The following is a 21,612-nucleotide window of genomic DNA, read 5'->3' as shown; positions in this document are numbered from 1 at the left end:
AGATTAGATATCGAAAAACAACAGGTAGTGATACAAGTTTTAAAGATATCGTTTTTCCAGATGGCATGTATTCATATAGTGACATTGATACTTTTTTAAAAAATACAACTGGTAAAGATGGTGATGATTATCCATTTTTAGTTACGTTTGATTTATCATTATTTAGAACAATAATAACCATACAGCAAAATTATGAATTAGATCTATCTGTATCAGACTTTAATATGATACTGGGTTTTGATAAGAAAATTTTATCAGCTGGAAGCAACATCAGTGATAAAATACCTGATTTAACAAGGAGCGTTGATATGATATGTATTCATTGTGATTTAACTCACCGATCATTGACAGATGAATCAAAAGATGTATTATTTTGTTTTAGTATCATAGCACAAGGAATTCGTAGATCTTTTCCTTTTACTATTGAACCGAGAAGGTTGAAATTTTCACCAATTAATAAAAATAGTATTGATTCAATCAGACTATATATAACCGATTCGTATAATCGTCCCATTGATTTAAATGAAATCGATACGGCGTTTCATATCGTTATCAAAGAGGTGAATTAATCTAAACTAATAATATAAAATGAATCGAGTATACGAATGGTCAAAATTTTATAACCCTAAAAAAGGTTTATATCAATATCGTCATAAAGGATCAGGTTTAATAACTAATGATTTAGAAAATATCGGACAATATGCTAAAAAAATGGTAAAATATCTCAATAAATCACCAATAATCAAAGCACAAAAGAAAAGTTTAAAATCCGTGTTAAATAGAAGTGAAAAAGCTGGTGATCTTATTTTGAAACGATTAGCACAATTGAAGTAAATTATCTAATCTAATAATATAAATGAGTTTCAGAAGCATAGAAAATGTTGAAAAAGTTGATTATCTCCGATTCAATCTGCAAACACCCATTATTCGACCTGCAAATGGGCTATATCAGGAAAAAACAGGGTATATATTCAATATGACTGATAGGTCTAGTTGGTTTGATTGGTATAATGGGTATTTTATCGTGAAATATAAACTTGAGAAAAAGGCTGATGGATCGAACATTGCGGTCAATGCTCTAGAAACACCTGCGCTAACGTCAACGATAAATGATAGTACCAGTATTATAAATCACATTATGATAACTTCAGGAGGTAAAAAACCTTACGATGGTAATGACATGCATAAAATCTGTTTCATAAAAGGATTGCTTGAATTTTCTGATGACTATAGCCGTACAGTAGCTACCAATTTCAATTGGTATCTCGACGATAGAGCTGTATTAGCTGGCGATTTAAGAACAGCCCCAAAAGTAGGAGCAATTAAAAGAGCTGAATTGTGTTCACAATCAAAAGACGTATACGCAATCATTCCGTTAAATAGGTTTTCAATTTTTCAAGAACTCCGCGATAAAATGATACCACCAATGCAAATCGAACTAAACATAACACTAAATGATGATAGAGAATTTATTTATAGAGTTGCTGGGGATGAAACACGATATGTTGTTCAAGATTTTCAGTTATGGCTACCGCGTTTAAACTTTACATCAGCAGGACAAAAATTAGTGAATAGTAGTTTTTTAACAGCAACAAAATGGACATATTTAAGAGAATTTATTAAACATTCATCGCCAACAACTGCTATTTCTGGGATATATCAAATTACACCAGCTATTAAAAATGCAAAACATGTTTTTGTATATCTGCAAAGAAACAAGTCAAATAATGAATTAGAAAACCCCTTTATTTTTGATACTTTTAAAATAAATGCGGGTGATAATGCATGTACACTATCTACCTGTCGATTGCAACTTGGAAATTCATATTTTACTCCAGAACTAGAGTATGATTGTGATTTTAAACCAAGATTATATAATGACATTCAAGAATATGCATTCAGAACCAACGACTACAATACAGGAACTCAGTTAAATTTACAAAATTATTCTGAATTATTTCCTGTTATCTATTTCGATTTAAGAAATCATAAGGAATCGGTTACTGATGATCCAAAACAGTTATTGTTTCATTACAGATTGAATGTACAAGCTACTGACGATTATATGATATACGCTGTAGTTCTTTATGAAGAAAAAATTGTAATTGACAAAATTGGGAATGAACTTATTTTTATGTAATATTTAATCTAACACTATTATATATAGAGCAAGACTATGAGCACAAAATATATTTCAGCATATATTCATTTAACAGAAGGCCAAATGAAAAAGCTAGCCAGAGCAATCAAAAATTCAAGTGAAGTGAGTTTATTGATTGATAAGCATCAGATCAAAAAGAAGGGTAATACTGAGTTATACCTTACAAAAAGACAAATAACACGGCACAATAAAGTAAAAAGTGAAGGAAAAGGCATTACACTGACTTTATCTAAAGCCCAAATAAGTAAAATGCGAAGGGATATGATTGGAAAAGGAATTCAAGTCACTCCCCCTCAAGGAGGGACAGGAATGCAAATAGAATACCCTTATTATTCACCACAAATCATTAGGAAGCAAAGACCAAAAAATGGTGGCAAAATCAAACTACCAAGTAAGAAAGATGTATTATCTTACAGATCTCCTCCAGTAATAGGATCATGGGGTGAATATGATAAATTTCTTAGAACAGGTGGATTAGTGCTTCCAAAAAAAAAAATCTTAAAACCGAAAAGAAAGTAATAAAGCCAACATTCCATAAGAATATACCGATGAGTAATTTTGATCTAATAAAATGGTGCAGATATTTAAGCATCCCAATTAGTGATGTTTTGTCAAGGGATAAAAGAGTACCACATAACCATAAACAAGCATTATTTATTTACAATCTTGAACCATCTTATATGAGCGGTAGCCATTGGGTTGCAACTTATGTAAAAGATATGGTAATCAATTATTTTGATAGTTTTGGTATGCCTCCATTTCAAGAAATAGTCGATCACGCAAAAAAGAAGAATTTAACATTGATACATCAAAACAATCAGATACAGAATATAAATACAACCACATGCGGATACTTCTCTTTATACTTTCTCAACGAAATGAATAAGGGAAATTCGTATTATAATTTATTAAAAGTGTTTGACATATATGACACAATGAATAATGAAAAATTCATTCAACATTATTTCAGAAATATATAACTCATATATATACAATGACTAAAACGTATTGCGTACGTGAAAAAAGACAAACTAATTCAGTTCCTAGTTCTGAAAAATATGTGAGAACAAAAAACAATCGTTTATTGCTCAAATCAAAATGCGCTTCTTGTGGTATTACTAAAACCCGTTTTGTTAGTGAGAAAAAAGGGCGTGGAGTAGGTGAAACGATTAACAAAAAGGTCGGCGAAAAGATTCCAGGGTTTCAACAGGCTCAAGACTTAGCATCGGCTATCATGGCAGTTACCGGAGGTGATAAAGATCTATTTAAAAAATATTGGCGCGGTGACTTTGCTAAAGGTATATTTAATAAAAAAAGCGGGATTCAGACATCTAATTTTTGGAAGCCCGCTGGTGCATATGCACATGAAAAATTTAATCCATCATGTAATTACACAGAATATAAAAACGGCAAATGGATTAATCATTATTGCGATTAATATCTAATCAATATATATAATGTGCCAATCATACTGCGTTTCATGCAAAAGATATACCGATTCAATAAATCCTAAAAAAGTCAGAAGCAAAAATAACCGGCTCGTGGAGAAATCGATTTGTTCTATATGCAAAAAGAATAAAAGCAAATTCATCAAAGAGCATTATGGCGGGGCTCTTGATATTCAAAAACACTTATCAAAACTTGGAGAACTACACATGAGAACACCTACAGGCAAAAAGTATAATTATTGTGGACCTGGAACTAAATTAGAAAAAAGATTAGCATCTAACGATCCTAAATATAGAGATCCAATAAACAATCTAGATAGCATATGCCAACAGCATGATATTGACTACAGTAATTCAAAAATCACTAGCTGATAAACATAAGGCAGATGATCTTATGCTTAAGAGAATATCAAAAATACCATTTAAAGACCGTCCATGGGGAACAACAGGGGTACAAGCTTTAATCGCTAGTAAAAGAAAAATCGGATTGGGTATAAAAAAAAAGCCAAAAAACGTAAAAAGCCATCGGGTGAAGAAAACTGGCAAGAAAAATTAGCTGATGAATTACACAAGCCAATAAAACGTAACTTTACTAAACGACGTGTTATAGTTAACCATATTGATGAGATATGGTGCAGTGATCTTGTTGAGATGCAACAGTTCAGTAAATGGAATAAAGGCTACAGATACCTTCTAATGGTACTAGATGTTTTCAGTAAATATGGTTGGATAGTGCCTCTAAAAGACAAAAAAGGTGAAACTGTAACTCAAGCTTTGAAAACAATATTCAAAGAGGGGCGTAAACCACAATATCTTTGGACAGACAAGGGTAAAGAGTATTATAACCAACATGTAAAAGACATCTTAGAAAAGAATAAAATAACACTATACTCAACAGAAAATGAAGAAAAGTCGTCTGTATGTGAGCGTTGGAATCGAACAATAAAGTCCAAAATGTGGAAACAATTCACTGCTCAAGGTAATACGACGTACCTCGATATGCTACCCAAGCTGTTAAAACAGTATAATAATACCAAACACTCAAGCATTAAAATGACACCTGTAGAAGCCTCGAGGAAAAAGAATGAAGGCTTAGTATATTTCAATTTATACGGTGATATGGAAACATCAAAACCGAAACCGAAATTCAAAATAGGTGATAAGGTTCGAATATCGAAATATAAAAGAAATATTTTCGATAAAGGGTACACCCCAAACTGGACCGAAGAAATTTTTACAATCGATAAGATACAATACACTAATCCTATTACTTTCAAATTGAAAGATCTCAATAATGAAGACATACAAGGAAGTTTTTATGAGCCTGAAATGTTGAAAGCAAAACAAGAAGTATTTCGTATTGATAAAGTGATCCGTAGAGATTATAAAAAGAAACAAGCTTTAGTTAAGTGGAAAGGATACAGTGATGACTTCAACAGTTGGATTCCAATCAAGGATTTGAAAGATATATAAACAATTTTTAATTTTATTTATGGAGTATATGTTAAGAGTGCCTTAAAATCAATTATCAAGTATTACACATGCAAATAAAAATATTAAGTATAATATTTTTATAAATCAGTATTTGATTACAAAAAATATTTTAGGACATACATTCATTTTAAAAAAACATTGAATTTATCAACAACTAATTTTTCATCCAATTGGTCTTCATTATAAAAAAAGGTATCAATATTTATAATACTACAGCCGTTATCAAAAAGCATTTCGACAATATCTAAATTAAACAAATTTGATATTACGTAATTAGTATCTTTATAATTATCAAAATATGCTTCAATATAATCAGCCCATGGGTTAGCACCACCATCCATAACAACTACACTCTTTGGCTGATTAAATACCATGTGCTTGAAATTAAATTCATCTTCTAAGATTTTAGCAATTATTTTAATATCATTCGATCTATCATTTTTATCCGAGGTTAAACCAATTATAAATCTTTTATCATTCATATATATATATATTACAAAGAGATTTTATTTTTATATGGTTTTATGCGTTTTTTCCTTAAGGGCGATATCAAAGAACACATATAATGATTTTAAATTATATTTTAAATTAGTATGAATATTACTGATATAACTTTTAGTAAAAAACGCATAAAACCATATAAAAATTTCTAAAGTATATATATATATATATAAATGGTTGAAGTCCGGAGATATTTTACTGAAAAGGACAAAATGGATGCAAAAAGAAGATCGAAAAGAGTATATGCTTCTAAAAAGGAATGGTTTTGTGTCATTTGTAATAATTATAACTATAAACTAGCCGGTAAATGGAGACATCTTTTAACACAAAAGCATATTAATAACAGCATCATTTACAACAAAAAATCAGATTAAATGCACTTTATAAATGATATAAAAAATAATGTATAATAAATATTATAATGACATCAAATTACATCAAAAAAAAATTTGTTGATATGATGAATATTATAGAAAAACATTGCATTAAGGACAATATACATTTCTTACAATTAAGTGAAAAGGAACAATCAGAAAGATTAGCTAACATTTGTACTGATCTCGGTATTATATCAAATATGATCCTACATAAAAACATGTTCAAAAATCTGATAAAAATACAAAAATATTATATTGAAAATATAATATAAGACGTTCAGTTTAAAAGCACTGTATATAAAATTTTGAAAAAAGAGTATAAGAGATTTTGAAATAAATTTCAAAAACATCATAAAACTCGGCTTCGCTTGGTTTTCCAGATTCATATTTCAGTTATGATTTCAAGGCTTGTTTAAACGCACTGTATCCAAAATTTTGAAAAAGAGTATAAGAAGTTTTCAGGCTTGGTTTTCTAGGGTTTGAATTTCAGTTTTTGATTCTAATATTTGATTCCAATATTTGAATCCATTTTTGTCCCATATTTTGTATCCAGCACTGGAAGTAGTGATGTACTACATCTCTAAGGCAAATTTGCCTCAGAGTGTAGTACATTACTACTTTGGTGCTCGAAAAATCGGCTCGTCCCAGTTGGTGAACATTTGTGCCAAAATCCAGGGTCGGTCAGGGTTTTGGGGTATACGGTATACAGGGGTATTTTAAATTGGGTATGCAGTATTTTACGCTTAAATTGGGCCTTTTATGGGTAAAAAGTATACTGTGCTATTCCAATTTTTTTTATTTTGTAGGATTTTGAGGGTAAATTTTGAGTATACTGGGTAGATGTTTTTCAGGTTTATCGGTATACGCGTATACGACTTACCCTCCTGGACGAACCTGAAAATCATATCTGAGACCCAAATTATGGAAGTACGAATATCGATTCATTACGATTCATTAAGAACCGACAGAATAAACTAGCTGTTCTTTTAATCCAGATCTGCAAATTTTGCAATAGCATTAGTAGCTGTTTGCTTGCAAAACGGAAATGATTTAATCGCGCTGGAAACTAACCTGAAATCATACCCTCCCTCCCTACTACTGCTGCTCCCTCTCGCTTTTCGTAAAAAGAAAAAAGAACGCCTGATCGCAGGTTAGCTGGAAACGTACCTATTAGACTGTCCACAGCCTCTCGATTTTTCAACGCAAAAAAGCAAACAAAGCGAGCGCGAAGCGCGAGCGCTTGGCAGGAAGGGGACGGGAAGCGAGCGAAGGAAAACTGGAGAAACGGGAAATTCAATATTTCCAAAGATGTCTACAGCCCCTCTATTTTTTTCGCTCCCCGCCCCCCACCCCCTTGCTTCTTCCGTTTTGCGCTGGCGTCCAGTTCTTTCGCCGTTCTCACCGCGCGCTCGTCGATCGAAAAAAACACGAAAAAATAGAGGGCTGTGGACAGTCTACGTACCTATCATATATCAACCTTCGAGCCCCGGGGCCGGGATCCCGGGGGGCTACTCAAGAAAACTTTTGTACGGAGGGGTTTTGCCCCGAGGTCCAAAAGCAACCCTTTTTATACCTTTTACTGGAAAAAAGATATCCCTTTCATATACCGAAAAGACCAACCTCGTTCCCAGGAAAAAGCCCTGGGAACGAGGTTGCGAAATGACATGCAGGGCATATGCATATGCCTAATACAGGAAATCTTGATGTCATTTTTATGTTGCGTTTAATAAATTCAAATAATACGGCCGGCCATAAATTGCGTCTGTTCGAAATATTTTAAAATACCTAAATGACCGATATCCCTACCCTTTCATATATACCTACCCTTTTATATACCTGATGCATGAAAAAGGTGCCCCTTTCGGGCGGAGCCTCCAAGTATAGGTCATTATAGGGCCGGGAGTTCCCTCCGGGCTTCGAGCATATAATATGCCTATAGCTAGTAGCTCGTGTCAATCTCGTCCCCAGAGGCCGCGATCGTTCTCGTCTGCGCCAGGGATTGGGACCTCTGGGCTAATCTGAGGGGTCATGAATGGTCCCTCAAAATGTCGCAGTGCTCGCAATGCTCGCAAAATTTTAGTGGGTGCTCGTTTGCTCGTGCTCGCACAATTTTACAAGTGCTCGCATGCTCGGTTTTTAGTGAAGGTAGGTTTTTGAAAAGTGCTCTTTGCTAGCAAGGCTATTTTTTGTCAATGCTCGTGCTCGCAAAGAAAAACGCTGTGCTCGCATGCTCGCAAATGCTCGCAAAGACCATTTGATACCCTTAATCAGTCTGAAAACCCGCCAAAAAGACGGCCGAATGTGATTGGCTGTTGAAATCTTGTCCGTTTCACCACAATTTGCGGCGCACGCGCACACTGGAACCAGGATTTCCAGGTTCCGCTTTGGATTAACCCAGAGCCGTTGAGTTTCCCGACCTTTGGTCAAGGGGAACGCAGGCTATGGGAACGGGATTGTCATGGTGCGTGTAGCCTGCGAATACAGCCGCCTCTCATTCTGCGGGACGTGAATGAGAGGCGGCTGTATTTGCAGGCTACCTCAGAAGCTACGCCAGCAATATTGCAAATCATCGTCAGCACTACTAGTCCACTACAGTTCTCGAACACTCCATCCCTCGCTTCCGCTCCCCTCCCCCCCCCCAGCCTGCGGACACAGCGGATTTCCGATTGTTGTTTATTGTTGTTTACGCCAGGCTAACCCCATCCGCCTCCCTGCCGTGAGACCTCAAGAGCATCGAGTCAAGTCAAAAATCGTAGAAGAGGTAACCTGCGATCAGGCGTTATTTTTCTCGCGGCGGAGGGGTCAACGGAAAAATGAACGCCTGATACAATTACTTGTCGAGTCGTCTGTAAAAAGTCCAGAATCTGGACTTTTTTCTGATTGGTCAGGAAACAAAAGGCAACATTAGAACTCTATTCTGATTGGCTAATTGAGTTCAAGTCTAATTTCCGGTCCAAAAATATCGCACGTAGATGATTGTTATCATGGCGGGTGTTGAGCGGAATGAAGCGAGTTCTTCTAGCTTTTAGAAAATCTCTCAAGGGTTTTGTTCACAAGACATTTAAAGACGAACAAAGGGTGTGTATTCGACGAATAGTTTGTGAAAGAAAAGATGTTTTGGCGGTGCTTCCGACGGGATTCGGCAAGAGCGTGATCTACCACCAATGGTGTCGAAAGTATTACATCACACCACCAAAGACGCCAGATGATCGTGCCAGTGACGAAAACTACGACCTTGAAATGTCTGACCTGAGCCTTACACAAAATCAGCCTTTGCAGAAAACAAATTTTAAAAACCATCCGAACAGCTCGTTCAAAAAGGGTAATTCAAACACATGTTTGTGAGAGTAAAAATATAATTTGAAGGCGCTAATCAACATTCTCGACGACGTTGACAGATATTCTAATTAGGGGGCGGCAGACGACTTGACAAGTAATTGTATCAGGCTTTCCTTTTTTCGCTTTCCCTACGCCGCGAAAAAAGAAAGCCTGATCGCAGGTTATAGAAGAGGGGTCAAGTGCCTTGATGTAGAAGTATAAATTAAAGTACGCGAGAGAACGCAAGACAGTGGAGACTGGAGACACGCCCTTTTCAGTCGCTGTTTTCAGTCTACGCTCGTAAACTGTGCTCGTTTTTTTGGCGAAACAAAATTTCCATTTTTCTTTCACATATTCTGGCTAGTTTAATTGTCCAAGGCAAATTTTCGATTAATCCTTAATTATCCACACAGACGCTAGTTGCTAAGTAGATTGCAAAAAATGAAATCTTTCTAGCATTCAAAGTCGTGCAGGAAAGTACGAATACCTTTCCGCTCTCGAACTGGTACTTCCGTTTGCTCGCGTGCGCGCACGAATGCGGTCGATCGCACGCAGTCAGGAGGCTCCTGACGCAGTATATAAATGTTCTTGTAAAAAAAGAGTCACAGGAAATTGAAATTTCTTACAATATTTCAATTTGTTTGCTTAAGAAAGTAAAAAAAGTTAGTTGGAAACAGAAATGAAGAAACTGAAAGAAAGAAAGGAAAATTAAAAGACGGTCCTTGATTGGTCGCCATCTTGTGGTGTGACGAAAAACTATACCATCAGGCCATGCGGTAGAACTCCTTGGCAGTTCTAAACAAAAACACGGTGAACGACAGCATGAGGGTCTACGAAGTGAACACTGAAGCGTTTTCTCTTCCCGGGAATACCATGTAAATACCCTGTCTGAGTGCTGCAAGGGCAGCTTATGCTCTCTGGTGATTCAAGACGCGCTAAAATATTATGGGAGCTAAGCAGTCGAGCCACAATGGGCGAACGAACGCACGTAATGTCGGCAACGGAGCCGCGGTGGCAACAGCCGGTTTACCAGAGGGTTCAAGGGTTGTTGCGCTAGATCCAAGAATAAGAACTCGTTCATTGAACAATGTTGGACAATCGTTATCCATTCCTGGGCATTCAGCCTCGTTTCAGGAGTCCGATTTGTCATCTTCGCCGGAGGATAATTCGCCTTCCCCGCGAGGACTTGCGTTGCAGGGAGCGCATTCGTTGCCATCACACTTATTCGCGACGTACACTACATTTCTAAACGGTAAGGGTATATATATTTACTTTCTCTTTGAGATTGGCCAGTATTTAGGTAAAGACAATAATCGATCAATACTTTGCGAGAAAAGCTAGTGTTTGCTTTGAGTTTAAGCTTAATCTTTTTCGTTTTCGCGTGTTATGAATGCGACCGTGTTTCTGATTAAATTTTCTTTGCAGGGGTGAAATGTCCCGTTTGTTCAAAAGTAGTTTTGGCCGATGATATTGAGCTTCATTTGGTAATATGCCTGACCAAACCTCGAATTTCTTATAACGGTAAGATTTTAATGACTTATGCATTGCTTGAATGTACTTTCTGCGTTCATGAAGTTAACTAATCGAACGCAGGGACCCTAGATCAGCTTGTAGCCTGACAAACACTTCTGAGCACTTCAAAATTATAATTTTGAGGTTTAGTCGGAAGTATCAGTAATTCAGGTTAAATGGTTATTTTTCGTGAAGTCTGAAACAATTGTGTGACTTTTCAGCAACAAACTGGCAAATTTCCGACAATACTGTTTTGTTCTGACCTGGAAAATTCAGCTGTTTTTTGACCAGAATGCGTTTTGGCTCACTGAATTCGTGATCGCCTATTTGAAGACGGGAATTCATCACGATTTGACATCACTTGCCTTTTCACCTTGTTCGATTAGCTACGGCTGTTAGAACCCTGTGTATAAAATCGCGAGAAATGATCGTATTACCATAAAAGAGAAATACATTCACACAAAGATGTCTGAAAAAACAGTGAATATTTTGTTTTCATCAATCACCTTCGATCTTGAATATAAATCTCCCAAAAATTATCCACATTCTAGGGGACGCAAATACGATATCGTGATTAAATAAGGTGACGATATCTTTTCTCGGGTCGATTTTAATTTTCACGGCAGCACTTTTTTTGTTATATCTAGACATGGGGTATAATAAAGAATTGGCGAAACGTATTCTGTCCGTGATCATTTACATATTTTTCTAACCAATGAAAAGGTGGTGATTCGGCGATGTTGTTTATTATATTTTGTGATGTTTCGACTGGTTGCCTTGACTGTGAAATTGTTATTTTGTCGATGGATATAATATAAGTGATTTATTTTTGAATGCTGAAAACTTGATGGCACTAATGACCAGATGTGATACTAAAATTACAGTTCAAATACTTTATTTTATCGGTGAATCAAATATTTTCAACATCCTTTACAAAGTAAATAAATAAATAAATAAATTATTTTATTTTATTTTATAAGTAAATCAAATATACTTTCAACATCCATTACATGGGAAGGAATCAAAATGAATAGTAATGCTGTAGCATCAAGAATTGAAGACCCTGTTGTTTGCTAGTTTCTATCAAATTGAAATTTATTAATTTATTTTGCCAGCAAACAGGAAAGTAGTAAATGTAAAAAGTGTTGAAAGTAGGCTTTCCAAGGGGTAGAAATCGTTGCTTTGCGGTGTGAGTCTTGCCATCCATGAAAGTCAAAGTGACACAATTGATGTGTAAGATCAGTTACATACAGTGTACGTCGTGTAAGCCATTGATTTTGAAACGATTGCCCTCGTCCTGGCAATTTTACCCTGAATCTTCCATAGAAAGGAAAGTAATTATGACAATAATAACATCTATTATTATATTTATGGTGATAGTATTGTTTGTTTGGGTTAGTAAAATTGTTGTTTTTTGTTTAAAAATTAAGCCTATTGGTGGTGGAAGCCTATTTGTTTATATCAACATCAAACATAGACTGAAGGTGTCTTGTTTCGATTCATGCTGTTCAGCATAAAGTTCATGACCTTTCTGAGTTACCAAGCATGCAAAGATATGATGACTAGGTTGTTAATGATGTTTCAGTATAATTGTATATATTAACGTTTTAAATGGGATGTGATTGCTTTGCCATATGTGGCATGGGTTAGTTCTGATAACTGTGCTATTTATGTTAATTCGGCGAGCTTCATGTACATGTAGCTATAGTAGAGACGACCAAATTACTGTTATTTATGCTCTGTATTTTGTTTTAAACTCTCATTTATATGGTCACTGAATATAACTCCTGCTATCTTGCCTTACTTCCTTGCCAAGTTGTTGCAAAATTATTTTTTGTTGTTCTTAGGGGTCACTGTGTTTCACCTTGATAAATATTTTTATTAAAAGTTTATTCAGACTTGGCAAAAATAAAAACAATCTTGAAACATGAAAGGAAACATTACCTACTTGACAAAATTGGCAAGATATTTAAAAAGTTGGACAAACTACATTGTATCACCAGGGTTACAGACATGTTCAAATCTTCATTCTGAAGCCATTTTCTGTTTTCTTCATTTTGTAGGCTACAGAATTTTGTTAAAGTTTAATATCCTCATTCTGGGTTAGAAAGTAATCTCTTTGCTAGTAAGATGAACTTAGAAATTTTCAGTATTAATCCTTTTACTCCTTGAATACTTTTGTGTGGCATTTTTAATGAAATTTGATTTACTGAAAAACTAAATGATTGCCGCGCCCCAAAATTGGATTGTAACAGTTGACTGATCTCTCTTTCTCATTTTAGAGGATGTGTTGAAGCAGGACAATGGAGAATGTGTTATATGTCTGGAAGACTTGTGTATAGGTATGAAGCATTCCTGAAACTGCAGATATTTATCTAGCTAGTATATAATTATGGTTTAAGTCATATTTTGCAAGTCCAACTAGACCTTCTGACAGGGGTTTCTTTAAGTTTTAAAATAGAAAGGCACCAAAAGGAGAATAGGTAGGCAGAAAAGAACATAATAAAGTAAATTTCTTTATGTTCAATTTGAAAGTAGCAGGTACTGGGAATCCCATGGTCCCCCTAATAACGTTGGAAAATTTACCAGGCCTGGAATACAGAAGCTTACTTTCTGGAATCCTACTTTTTAATTTCTGGCTAAAAGCCTGGTGCCATGGCCACTTCATGTTGTATTTATAAATTTTAATTGACAAGACAAAAGGGCCAAAGCAGTTAGCTGTGTGTTACATTTTATCATACTGTACAAGACCTATCAGCTTGCATGAATTAATTAAGCTTGGGAATTTTTCAAAACATCCTTGTCAACTGCCAGAATCTTTCTCCAAGGTTTCAAGGTAACAAAAGCTTATTGATGTTTTCCTTAAATTAAGTACCTCAGTCTTTCTCTTTTTTCTTCCTCATTTACATGCAACTTGAAACAATGAAATAGTTCCCATTCTCTAATAATTGAAGCCACATGGCTGTCTTACAATGTAGGTCGAAAGGACATTCTCATGCATAACTGAAGTTGTTTTTAACTCTGTATCTTGATCTGTGGTAGTACATTATTTATTTCTCATTGTTCCACAGGTGATAAAATAGCAAGGCTACCATGTTTGTGTATATACCATAAGAGGTATGCTATTTCTTCCCCCTTCTTGGTTATAGCCCCTCCCCCCTTCCCTGCCCAGTGCCTTTTATAAGCCCATCCCCATCAGTCTGGTCTGAAATGGTATTCTGGTCAGGAGGCCTCCCTTACCCCCCTCCCCCAAATACAAGCCCCCAGGATGCTAAACAGGACAGATGAAAACACACATTTGGTAACTCTGTGCAGATTAAAGTTGCCGGTACACTTTAATGTTCAAGTTATGGTTTTAAAATATAATCAAAATATAATCAAATTAATTGATGAGTTTTTTTTTGAGTTTGAACCCTCCAACCCTTTCTGAAATTCCAGTTTAGCTTTTACTTTCCTTTAAGAATTTTGGCTTTTGAGACTCCCACCCAATTGGAATTTCTGATGGAATTCTGTGGGGTGGACATACATGTATGGATATTTTCAGGAACAACAATTGACTGAACTGAGTTATCCGTGACATATTTCTCAACAGACACACATTTTTTTTACACCAGTTCTACCCAAGATTTTATGAATTGATGTAAACCCCTCTGGTGATAAGCCAACTCGCAATTTCTTTCATAGGTAGTACCAGGACTTCAGAACTTAAATTTTTCCTTAAACAAATACTAGTTGATTGTATTTTGAGCCACCCTGCAGGCTGATCAAAACACAGTACAACTTGTAGCCTGTGATACTAAACCCTTAACTATCTCATAAGATATGCACATCATCACTCTCTGGGAATATTCACCAGAAAAGTGAGAATTTTATTTATAATATTTTTGTCTTGTTTTTAGTTGTATTGACAATTGGTTCCAGGTGAACAGATCTTGTCCAGAGCATCCAACAAATTAGAATAAGGTACAGTGTACATGTAATTATTGTTTCACGCATGTTTCCCTTGCTTATATGATCCCTTCAAGTCTCTTTATACGATGAGTTTATTTACTCGATTGTATTCAGCATGTGTAATCTTAGATTGCCTGTAAATGGAAAAGCACCTTGTATATTAAAATTATTTTTAGAAAAAAAATGCAATTTTTTTATTTGATCTAATTTGTTTCCCATGTTCATTTTCAGTTGGATAACCTTTTCAATGCAAATTCTCCTTTCTGGTAAACGTTCTTACATTTCTTTTAGTATACATTCAAAGAACATTTTAAAAGTGGCACAGCCGTACATTAAGGAATTTTCCCTAGTTGTTGATCCTCTTCATTCCTACCAATGGTCTGATTGAAACTGTATATTATTGGGCCCCCCCCCCCAAAAAAACCACCTACCACCTTAGATACTCCAAGGAGAAAATAGATCTTGATCTCTCAATGGATATTAAAAAGGTTGTTTATCATGATTTTCTTGCAGCAAGCCTAGCACCCCACTCAAGAATTTTCCAAATTTAAACAAATGAAAGTAGTCTAGTTAATCTGGTGACTCAACACAGTGCAGCCCTTCGAGGAGAGGATGCCTCAACGTCTTAAGACTCCAATCCTGGCAGTTATCAGCCAGCAAAAACAGCTGTTTTAAAAAGGCTATCTTGTTGACCTACAAGATTCACTGCAGCAGCGGAGGGTCACATAATATTGTCAGTAATAAGGTGGAGGTAACTGCGCATTTAAAATTGGCAAAACTTTTAGATAAATTTATGCCAAAGATGCTCAAGACTGTAATATTACTTTTTTAATGGTTTTGTTTTTAGAGAAATCATAACATTACTGAAGTGTGAAGCTAACTCTTCAGCCACATAAAGTTACTTAACCCTGTAATTTCCAGAGTTCGCTGCCACTGTCTTCTATCCTAACCTAATTATTTTATAATGTGGATTTTGATTTGAGGTTTTTAATTTGGAATCCATTAGACAATATCATGTGATCCCAATGCTACAAAAGGCCTTGTCTCGAGGTAGTGATTAAAAGCAGGGGCGGATCCAGGATTTTTCTTAGGACGAGGTGCACATCCAGGATATTTCTTAGGAGGGGGTGCACCACTAAGGAATGGTGTAACTGACTGGTGACATAAATAAATTTTAAAAGTGAATACTAAGCCGCAGGTCATCTCAGAGGGAGTGTGCACCCTCCCCTTGATCTGCATCTGGAAAATTTGTTTGTAACTCCTGGTGGGTTCTGGCTTGCAAATGTGGAATAGAATTTGAAATGGTGCATTAATTAATTAAGTTATGGGTTTGAAAATTCAGAATTGGGATAAATGGAGTTTAAAGTTTTTCTTGTCTGTGATCCGTTCCCATTCTTTGTCTGACTCTCAAAGTGAAAACACTCCTCATTTTACATGGTAGTCTGTGATTTTGATTCGACTGGAGAACAAATGAAATATGTTACATTTCAGAAACCATACCAAGTTTGACGGACTGTATTTGAATAAAAAAAGCAAAATATACATAAAATACTATAATGTGAAATTTTTTTTGAGTTTTGAAATGCACTAAAACGTGGTATGGATGCTTATTATAAAAAGGTATTTTTATTTAGTAAACTTAGATTTTCAATGAAATGCACATTACAGATTCATTTCCAGTAATGTCTCAATTTTTGATTCAATAGTATGTGAAAAATGACAATAAATTTCACAAATATGAAAGGGACTGGACTGTTTTCTTAGAAAGCTGAGGAGGGATGTTGCACTTTGGTCACGTGCATATTTGGCGAGAGCGTTTATCCTAGTATTTCCTTTTCTGTGAAATTTCTTACATATTTATGTTTTGGTAACTATTGATAAAGTAAACAATAATTTAATGCCAATTATTCCAACCATTCTGGCTAAAGTTTAAATGCAGAGAACATTATAAAATAATGTTTGTTTTGTCAGTGCAGTTTGTTACTAAACATTAAATTTTACAAGTCGTGTAAACTTGTTAATTGTCCCTCCTCAGCTTTCCTAGTTTTTCATCTTTTGTGTCATTAGTTAATTATTTTTCTTACCTAAGCAATGATTTATTCATCTTCATCTTCATCTTCTTTGCAAGGCAAGCTTTTTAGTTAGTGTCATTTACTGTAATTAAATTAATTTATTGTAAGCAACTGAGAATATTGGATGTTGTTCTTACATTTCTAAGATAATTGTTTGATTCTTTGCCAGTATCGGTCTTGTGCATGGAGGGATTTTGTTAATATATTATTTTAATAAGTTTTTCAAATGCAAAAGAATGCGACAAACATTTTTTTACTAGCAATGAAATGTTTGTGGCAATCTTGCTTTGCTTTCAACAGGCTTGGAATGCATTGGGTTGGACAGCTGAATAATGATAACTGTCTGTGTAGATATTAATATATTTTAATAATAATGCTTATAGATATAAAATAATTATGTTATGGACTCATGGGGTCAGAACTATTGTTTTTACTGTTTTGTGTTAATTTAGATACAAGCAAACAAACGTTTTCAGCCTAGCCATAATCCTTGAGGGTTTTTAATAGGAATGTCAGGTATATTCAGTTGAGGTATCTGAAGTCAATTATGTTGTCTTTTGGTGTACAATTCATTTTGTTATATCATGGCTGTGCTATTGCCCCAAAGGTTCTTGCTTATTTAAAAAAAATGGCTCTGCCAAAATCTGTAAAACCAAAAACAGGCTTTGTGTAACAGTCTGTGTTTTTAAGGCTTAATATTATTAAATTAATTTAATTAATTACTTTATTTTTGTAGTTAAAGAAAAATAATGTTTAAATTATTGGTTTTGCAGTTTTGTTTAAAAGGTTATGTTAAATAGGATTTACATTTTCTAAGCACCTTGTCACCTGTTCCTGAAAGTTGAAAATTGAAGCTCTGATCTGTGGGAATGAAAAACAAAAACTAGCATTACTTTGAAATTTGTTAGTACCCTGGATGTTGGAGTTTCATCTTGTTCTACGAGATCCTGCAAATGCAGGTGGGTTCTCGCCTGGTGAAAAACAGTCTGTGTTTCACAATCTAGCAGGGGCAAGCCATAAGTTTTATGTATTGTGCCTCCTCCCCTCCACAACTCCCCCTCCCCCCCCCTCCCCACTTCGAATGCAAAAGACTAGCCTCTGGCATCCAGGGTACACAATCAGTGGACGTATGGGTCAGTCTTGTTTGGGTTCCTTGTAGGGCTATAGAGAACACACATTGCAATTTTAAGGAAATAGGAAGGAATCTTGAATGTTGTCTTTTATTGAAGGGGTTGTGTCATGTTATTGTAGGTACTTGACCAAGAGTAGGTAGGCCACTAAGGGGTGAGGAAGGGGAGGGGGGGGGGGGGTAATTGCCAAGTAAGAGAACCTGCTTAGCAATATACTTACATTCTCATGAGTTACAAGAGCAGTGGATGTATCAGGATTTCTTACAAAGGTGGACATAACCCCTTGAAAGTGAAAGATCTCCCTTGGTTTCTTGTAGAGATTATGAAGTAGAGTATTGCAGTAGTACCATGCCTTTTCACTCCTTTTTTTCTGCTACATTTTGAACTATTTTGCCAACAACGGTTACAAGATTCTTGTTCACAGAAGTTTTTTTCCAGCTTAATTATTTAAAGAACCCCAAAAGTTGGGTTGGGTAGCAGCTTTTACAAGGGCTCACATGAATGACATGCTACCTTTCGAGAGAACAGTAGAACAAACAACAGGAACAATGCCCCTAGTTCCCAAACAGTAGCAACTGCTACACTAGAGATAGAATTACTAGCTTATGAGAGCTGCTACACTATGCAATAGTTCTAATCTCAGTCCTGTGAAAAGAAGATAAAAGTTTTAGTGGATATTTACACGTATATAGATAGAGACCCACAATTTGTTGTTTACTAAATAAGTAAAAGAGCGGTTTTCACTTGAGTGTCGAAAGTAATTTGCGTTTGCTTTGGTTTTGCATTACTACGATCAGTGATTGGTTTAAAAATCTCGCGCCACTTTCTCAGCCAATCAGAATTAAAACCAAAACCAATCGTGACTCGCTCGTGCACGTTTTCCCGCGCTTCGCGTCAGCTACATGTATTTGCTTCGAGTTTTGATTGGTTAACTATATTGTCTGCGTCCTTTGCGATTGGCCAGAGTAATTACTTTGGTTTTGGTTTTACGACACTCAATTGAAAACTGCTCTAGTATCATCGAACTACAAATAAGGCGAAACAGTCATGTGTTGATAGACGTATCTCGTTCGTGTTTTTTAGAGGGTCTTAATTTAATCCTGTGAAATAAAAGTATGATGTCAAAATAATTTGAATAAATAAATTGCTTTGGTTCCTGGAATGTACAGATTGAAGTAAAACTTAATTTCATGTCATTGCCTTATGGTTTCCCGTGTTTAATCGCATATTGAAGGTCATAATAGACCTCTATAGCTTCGTAAGTGAATTGCCTATTTCAGAACGCGATGCTCTCTAGAGAATTATTCCTTTATCTATTTGTCTCCCCCCGTCCCAACCGGTACACCCTGTGTTTGAGTTCACGTAGGAGAACATCATGGGGTCAGAAATGGGACAACAAACAAACGGAGCAAATGGGGTCTACTTTGTCGAACTGAAGCATAGGCCAACTAAATAAACTATGACGTGACTTCGTTTGGAGACTTCAGAGGCTGGTTATATCAGGGCATTACTCAAACTTGATTACTACTGCACACAAACGTAGTAATATTTTGCTTTTTGACTCATTGGAATACACGCCGCATCATGATGCGGCGTGAGAAAAAGCACACCTAACATACACCATTTTAGCCATAAGAGACTGTTATCGAGGAGAAAGGAATTGTATTGAACGTCACTTGTATTCATAATCCACGCTCGCAAGAGCGAACAAGTCAATTAATATAAGTGACTTCCGTACTCACTTAGCATTGTACGCCCCTGATGAAGGTTGGTTTTGTTCAACCGAAATATCGGGCAGGAATAAATATAAAACAGTTCCTAGCTGTTTGATCAGCCCTACATTTTAAAGTTTGTCAATCAGTCAGTCAGTCAGTCAGTCAGTCAGTCAGTCAGTCAGTCAGTCAGTCAGTCAGTCAGTCAGTCAGTCAGTCAATCAATCAATTAGTCAGTCAATCAATCAATCAACCATACAATCAATCAATCAATTCTTTATTTCAAACACAAGGTATGGACAAATTTTTTCCTTCTATACAAATACTATCTATCTATCTAGTGGTTCCAGGGCACTAGGAGGTGCATCTTGGAACAATGCCCTGGCCTTAAATGGCACATTACAAATTGCCCCTCTACTTGCAATGAGGTCCGGTGCAAAATATTGAAATACAATGAACTTATGTTCTAAATGAAAGACTAATTCGTGTCAGATCTCATTTTAAAATAGCAAAAATAACATTTTTTAGACAGAGGAAGAATGAAGGGGAGGGGGGGGGGGGGGGAGTGTTTCCAGAACTGCGAGAATTGTTTTTAATTTGATACTTTGCGTTTCATTGCAAAAATTGCCTTGAAATTTCTGTTCCAATTCTCTATCCTGCAAGAGGCAGGGTAACTAGGACATTCACTTTTGGTGTCGGCTTCTCTTTAACTAATCCGATTGCACTGAAGTCATGCATTTGAAATGGAATAATTTGGACGCTCTGGAATCGAGGCGTTGCTCAGTTGCTATGGAGATCGACGCACCACTAAGATAACAGAAAGCAGTGTTTATACCATAATGAGGAAGATGATAATCAGATAGTGACACAGGCTACGCGGGAAAGTTGATTTCTTTGGATTGTCCTAATAGGAGTGAGCCTATGAGACGAGGACATACGGTTGGACTCCCGTTAGAAGAACTCAAATAAAGAGATTCTGTGTAGACCTTACTCGCCCCAGTCATCTCTTATGAGAAACTTAACCAAGGATCCTTCCCATCATTCCTGGCGCCTGCCTTATTTATTTTCTCATCAGAGAGCACTAGTGACGAGTTAGCTTCTTAGCTTGTGCCAGTTACTACACTAATTACAGTAGTAACATCATTCACATGTTCGAAGTTTCTAACAAAATCTTGACACCAAGGTAATTAAAAAATACATACATACACCGTCATTCCTCTTTCGTGGCCATGCTATTTGCCCTTCTCGTTGCTCTGATTTACATATCGTATTAAATTCTCTTTTCATATGGTTACAAAGTCAACATTTATAATTTACAGAATAGTTCCTTTGTCAACTATAATTAAAACAATGTAGTTTTGGTCCGCGGTGAATGTGCCGCAAATTCAAAATGGATTATATGTCTTTCCCAGTCGTTGTAATATTTGTGTGTAAAATCCTGGCATCTCAAACAGTTGCTTGGGATAAAAACTCTCTGTCTGGTCCCGTAATAACTCGTAATCATCGCCGGCTTAAAGGCTTCACCTTCAACACATTTCACTCCGCCAGCCTGGTATCTTGTGGCTTGCAGTGTCAAAGAAACCCTCGATGCGTTTCAACAAATTTCCGCAAACATTCAAGTTTGGACGAAACAAAAGGAATTTGTGAGTTAAACGACAAGGGGATATTGCTGCCTATCGAAGAAAGAGAGCTAGAATACGATGAAAAAGTCATTTATACTCAATTCTACGACATGAAGGTAAGAAAATGCCGTCATTAATTGTAAGAAAGAAATTATCTAAGTGCTGAGTACACCGGAAGAAATCGAATTCGCCTATTTTGTTTAGCTTGAAAATATAACCACTAGCAGAGTGTAAAGTTGCTAAATAAGCTTTTAGTTTTGGTTTGGGTAAAGTACTTTTATCTATTTTATTTCATTTGGTGAAGTTGTTTTATC

General features: G+C 35.9%; 1 protein-coding gene across 2 annotated transcripts; it reads left to right on the top strand.

Moving 5' to 3' along the window:
* The first annotated feature begins 10,074 nt into the window (after positions 1 to 10,074).
* LOC144649509 (E3 ubiquitin-protein ligase ZNRF1-like) lies at positions 10,075 to 19,130 on the top strand. Of its 2 annotated transcripts, none has more exons than XM_078509013.1 (6): positions 10,075 to 10,551; positions 10,725 to 10,820; positions 13,094 to 13,153; positions 13,883 to 13,928; positions 14,711 to 14,779; positions 15,280 to 19,130. In XM_078509013.1, exons 1-5 carry the CDS (start codon positions 10,245 to 10,247, stop codon positions 14,766 to 14,768), a joined length of 567 nt encoding a protein of 188 aa, XP_078365139.1. In that variant the 5' UTR covers positions 10,075 to 10,244; the 3' UTR covers positions 14,769 to 14,779; positions 15,280 to 19,130. The 2 variants fall into 2 exon arrangements, with proteins under 2 accessions (XP_078365139.1, XP_078365138.1); XM_078509012.1 differs by having other exon boundaries at positions 10,076 to 10,551; positions 14,711 to 14,774; positions 15,276 to 19,130.
* The last annotated feature ends 2,482 nt before the right edge of the window (positions 19,131 to 21,612 follow it).

This window comes from Oculina patagonica, chromosome 4 (genome assembly GCF_052425735.1).
Source record: "Oculina patagonica isolate OP01 chromosome 4, crgOcupat, whole genome shotgun sequence".
Taxonomy (NCBI): domain Eukaryota; kingdom Metazoa; phylum Cnidaria; class Anthozoa; order Scleractinia; family Oculinidae; genus Oculina; species Oculina patagonica.
The sequence above is the reverse complement of the archived record's forward strand: the minus strand, read 5'-3'. Positions and strand labels throughout refer to the sequence as shown.

Coding starts and splice junctions, on each gene's coding strand:
- LOC144649509 (XM_078509013.1), top strand. CDS start 10,245: ATGGGAGCTAAGCAGTCGAGCCACAATGGGCGAACGAACGCACGTAAT. Junction 10,552..10,724: donor GTACACTACATTTCTAAACG/GTAAGGGTATAT, acceptor TTTTCTTTGCAG/GGGTGAAATGTCCCGTTTGT. Junction 13,929..14,710: donor TTGTGTATATACCATAAGAG/GTATGCTATTTC, acceptor TCTTGTTTTTAG/TTGTATTGACAATTGGTTCC.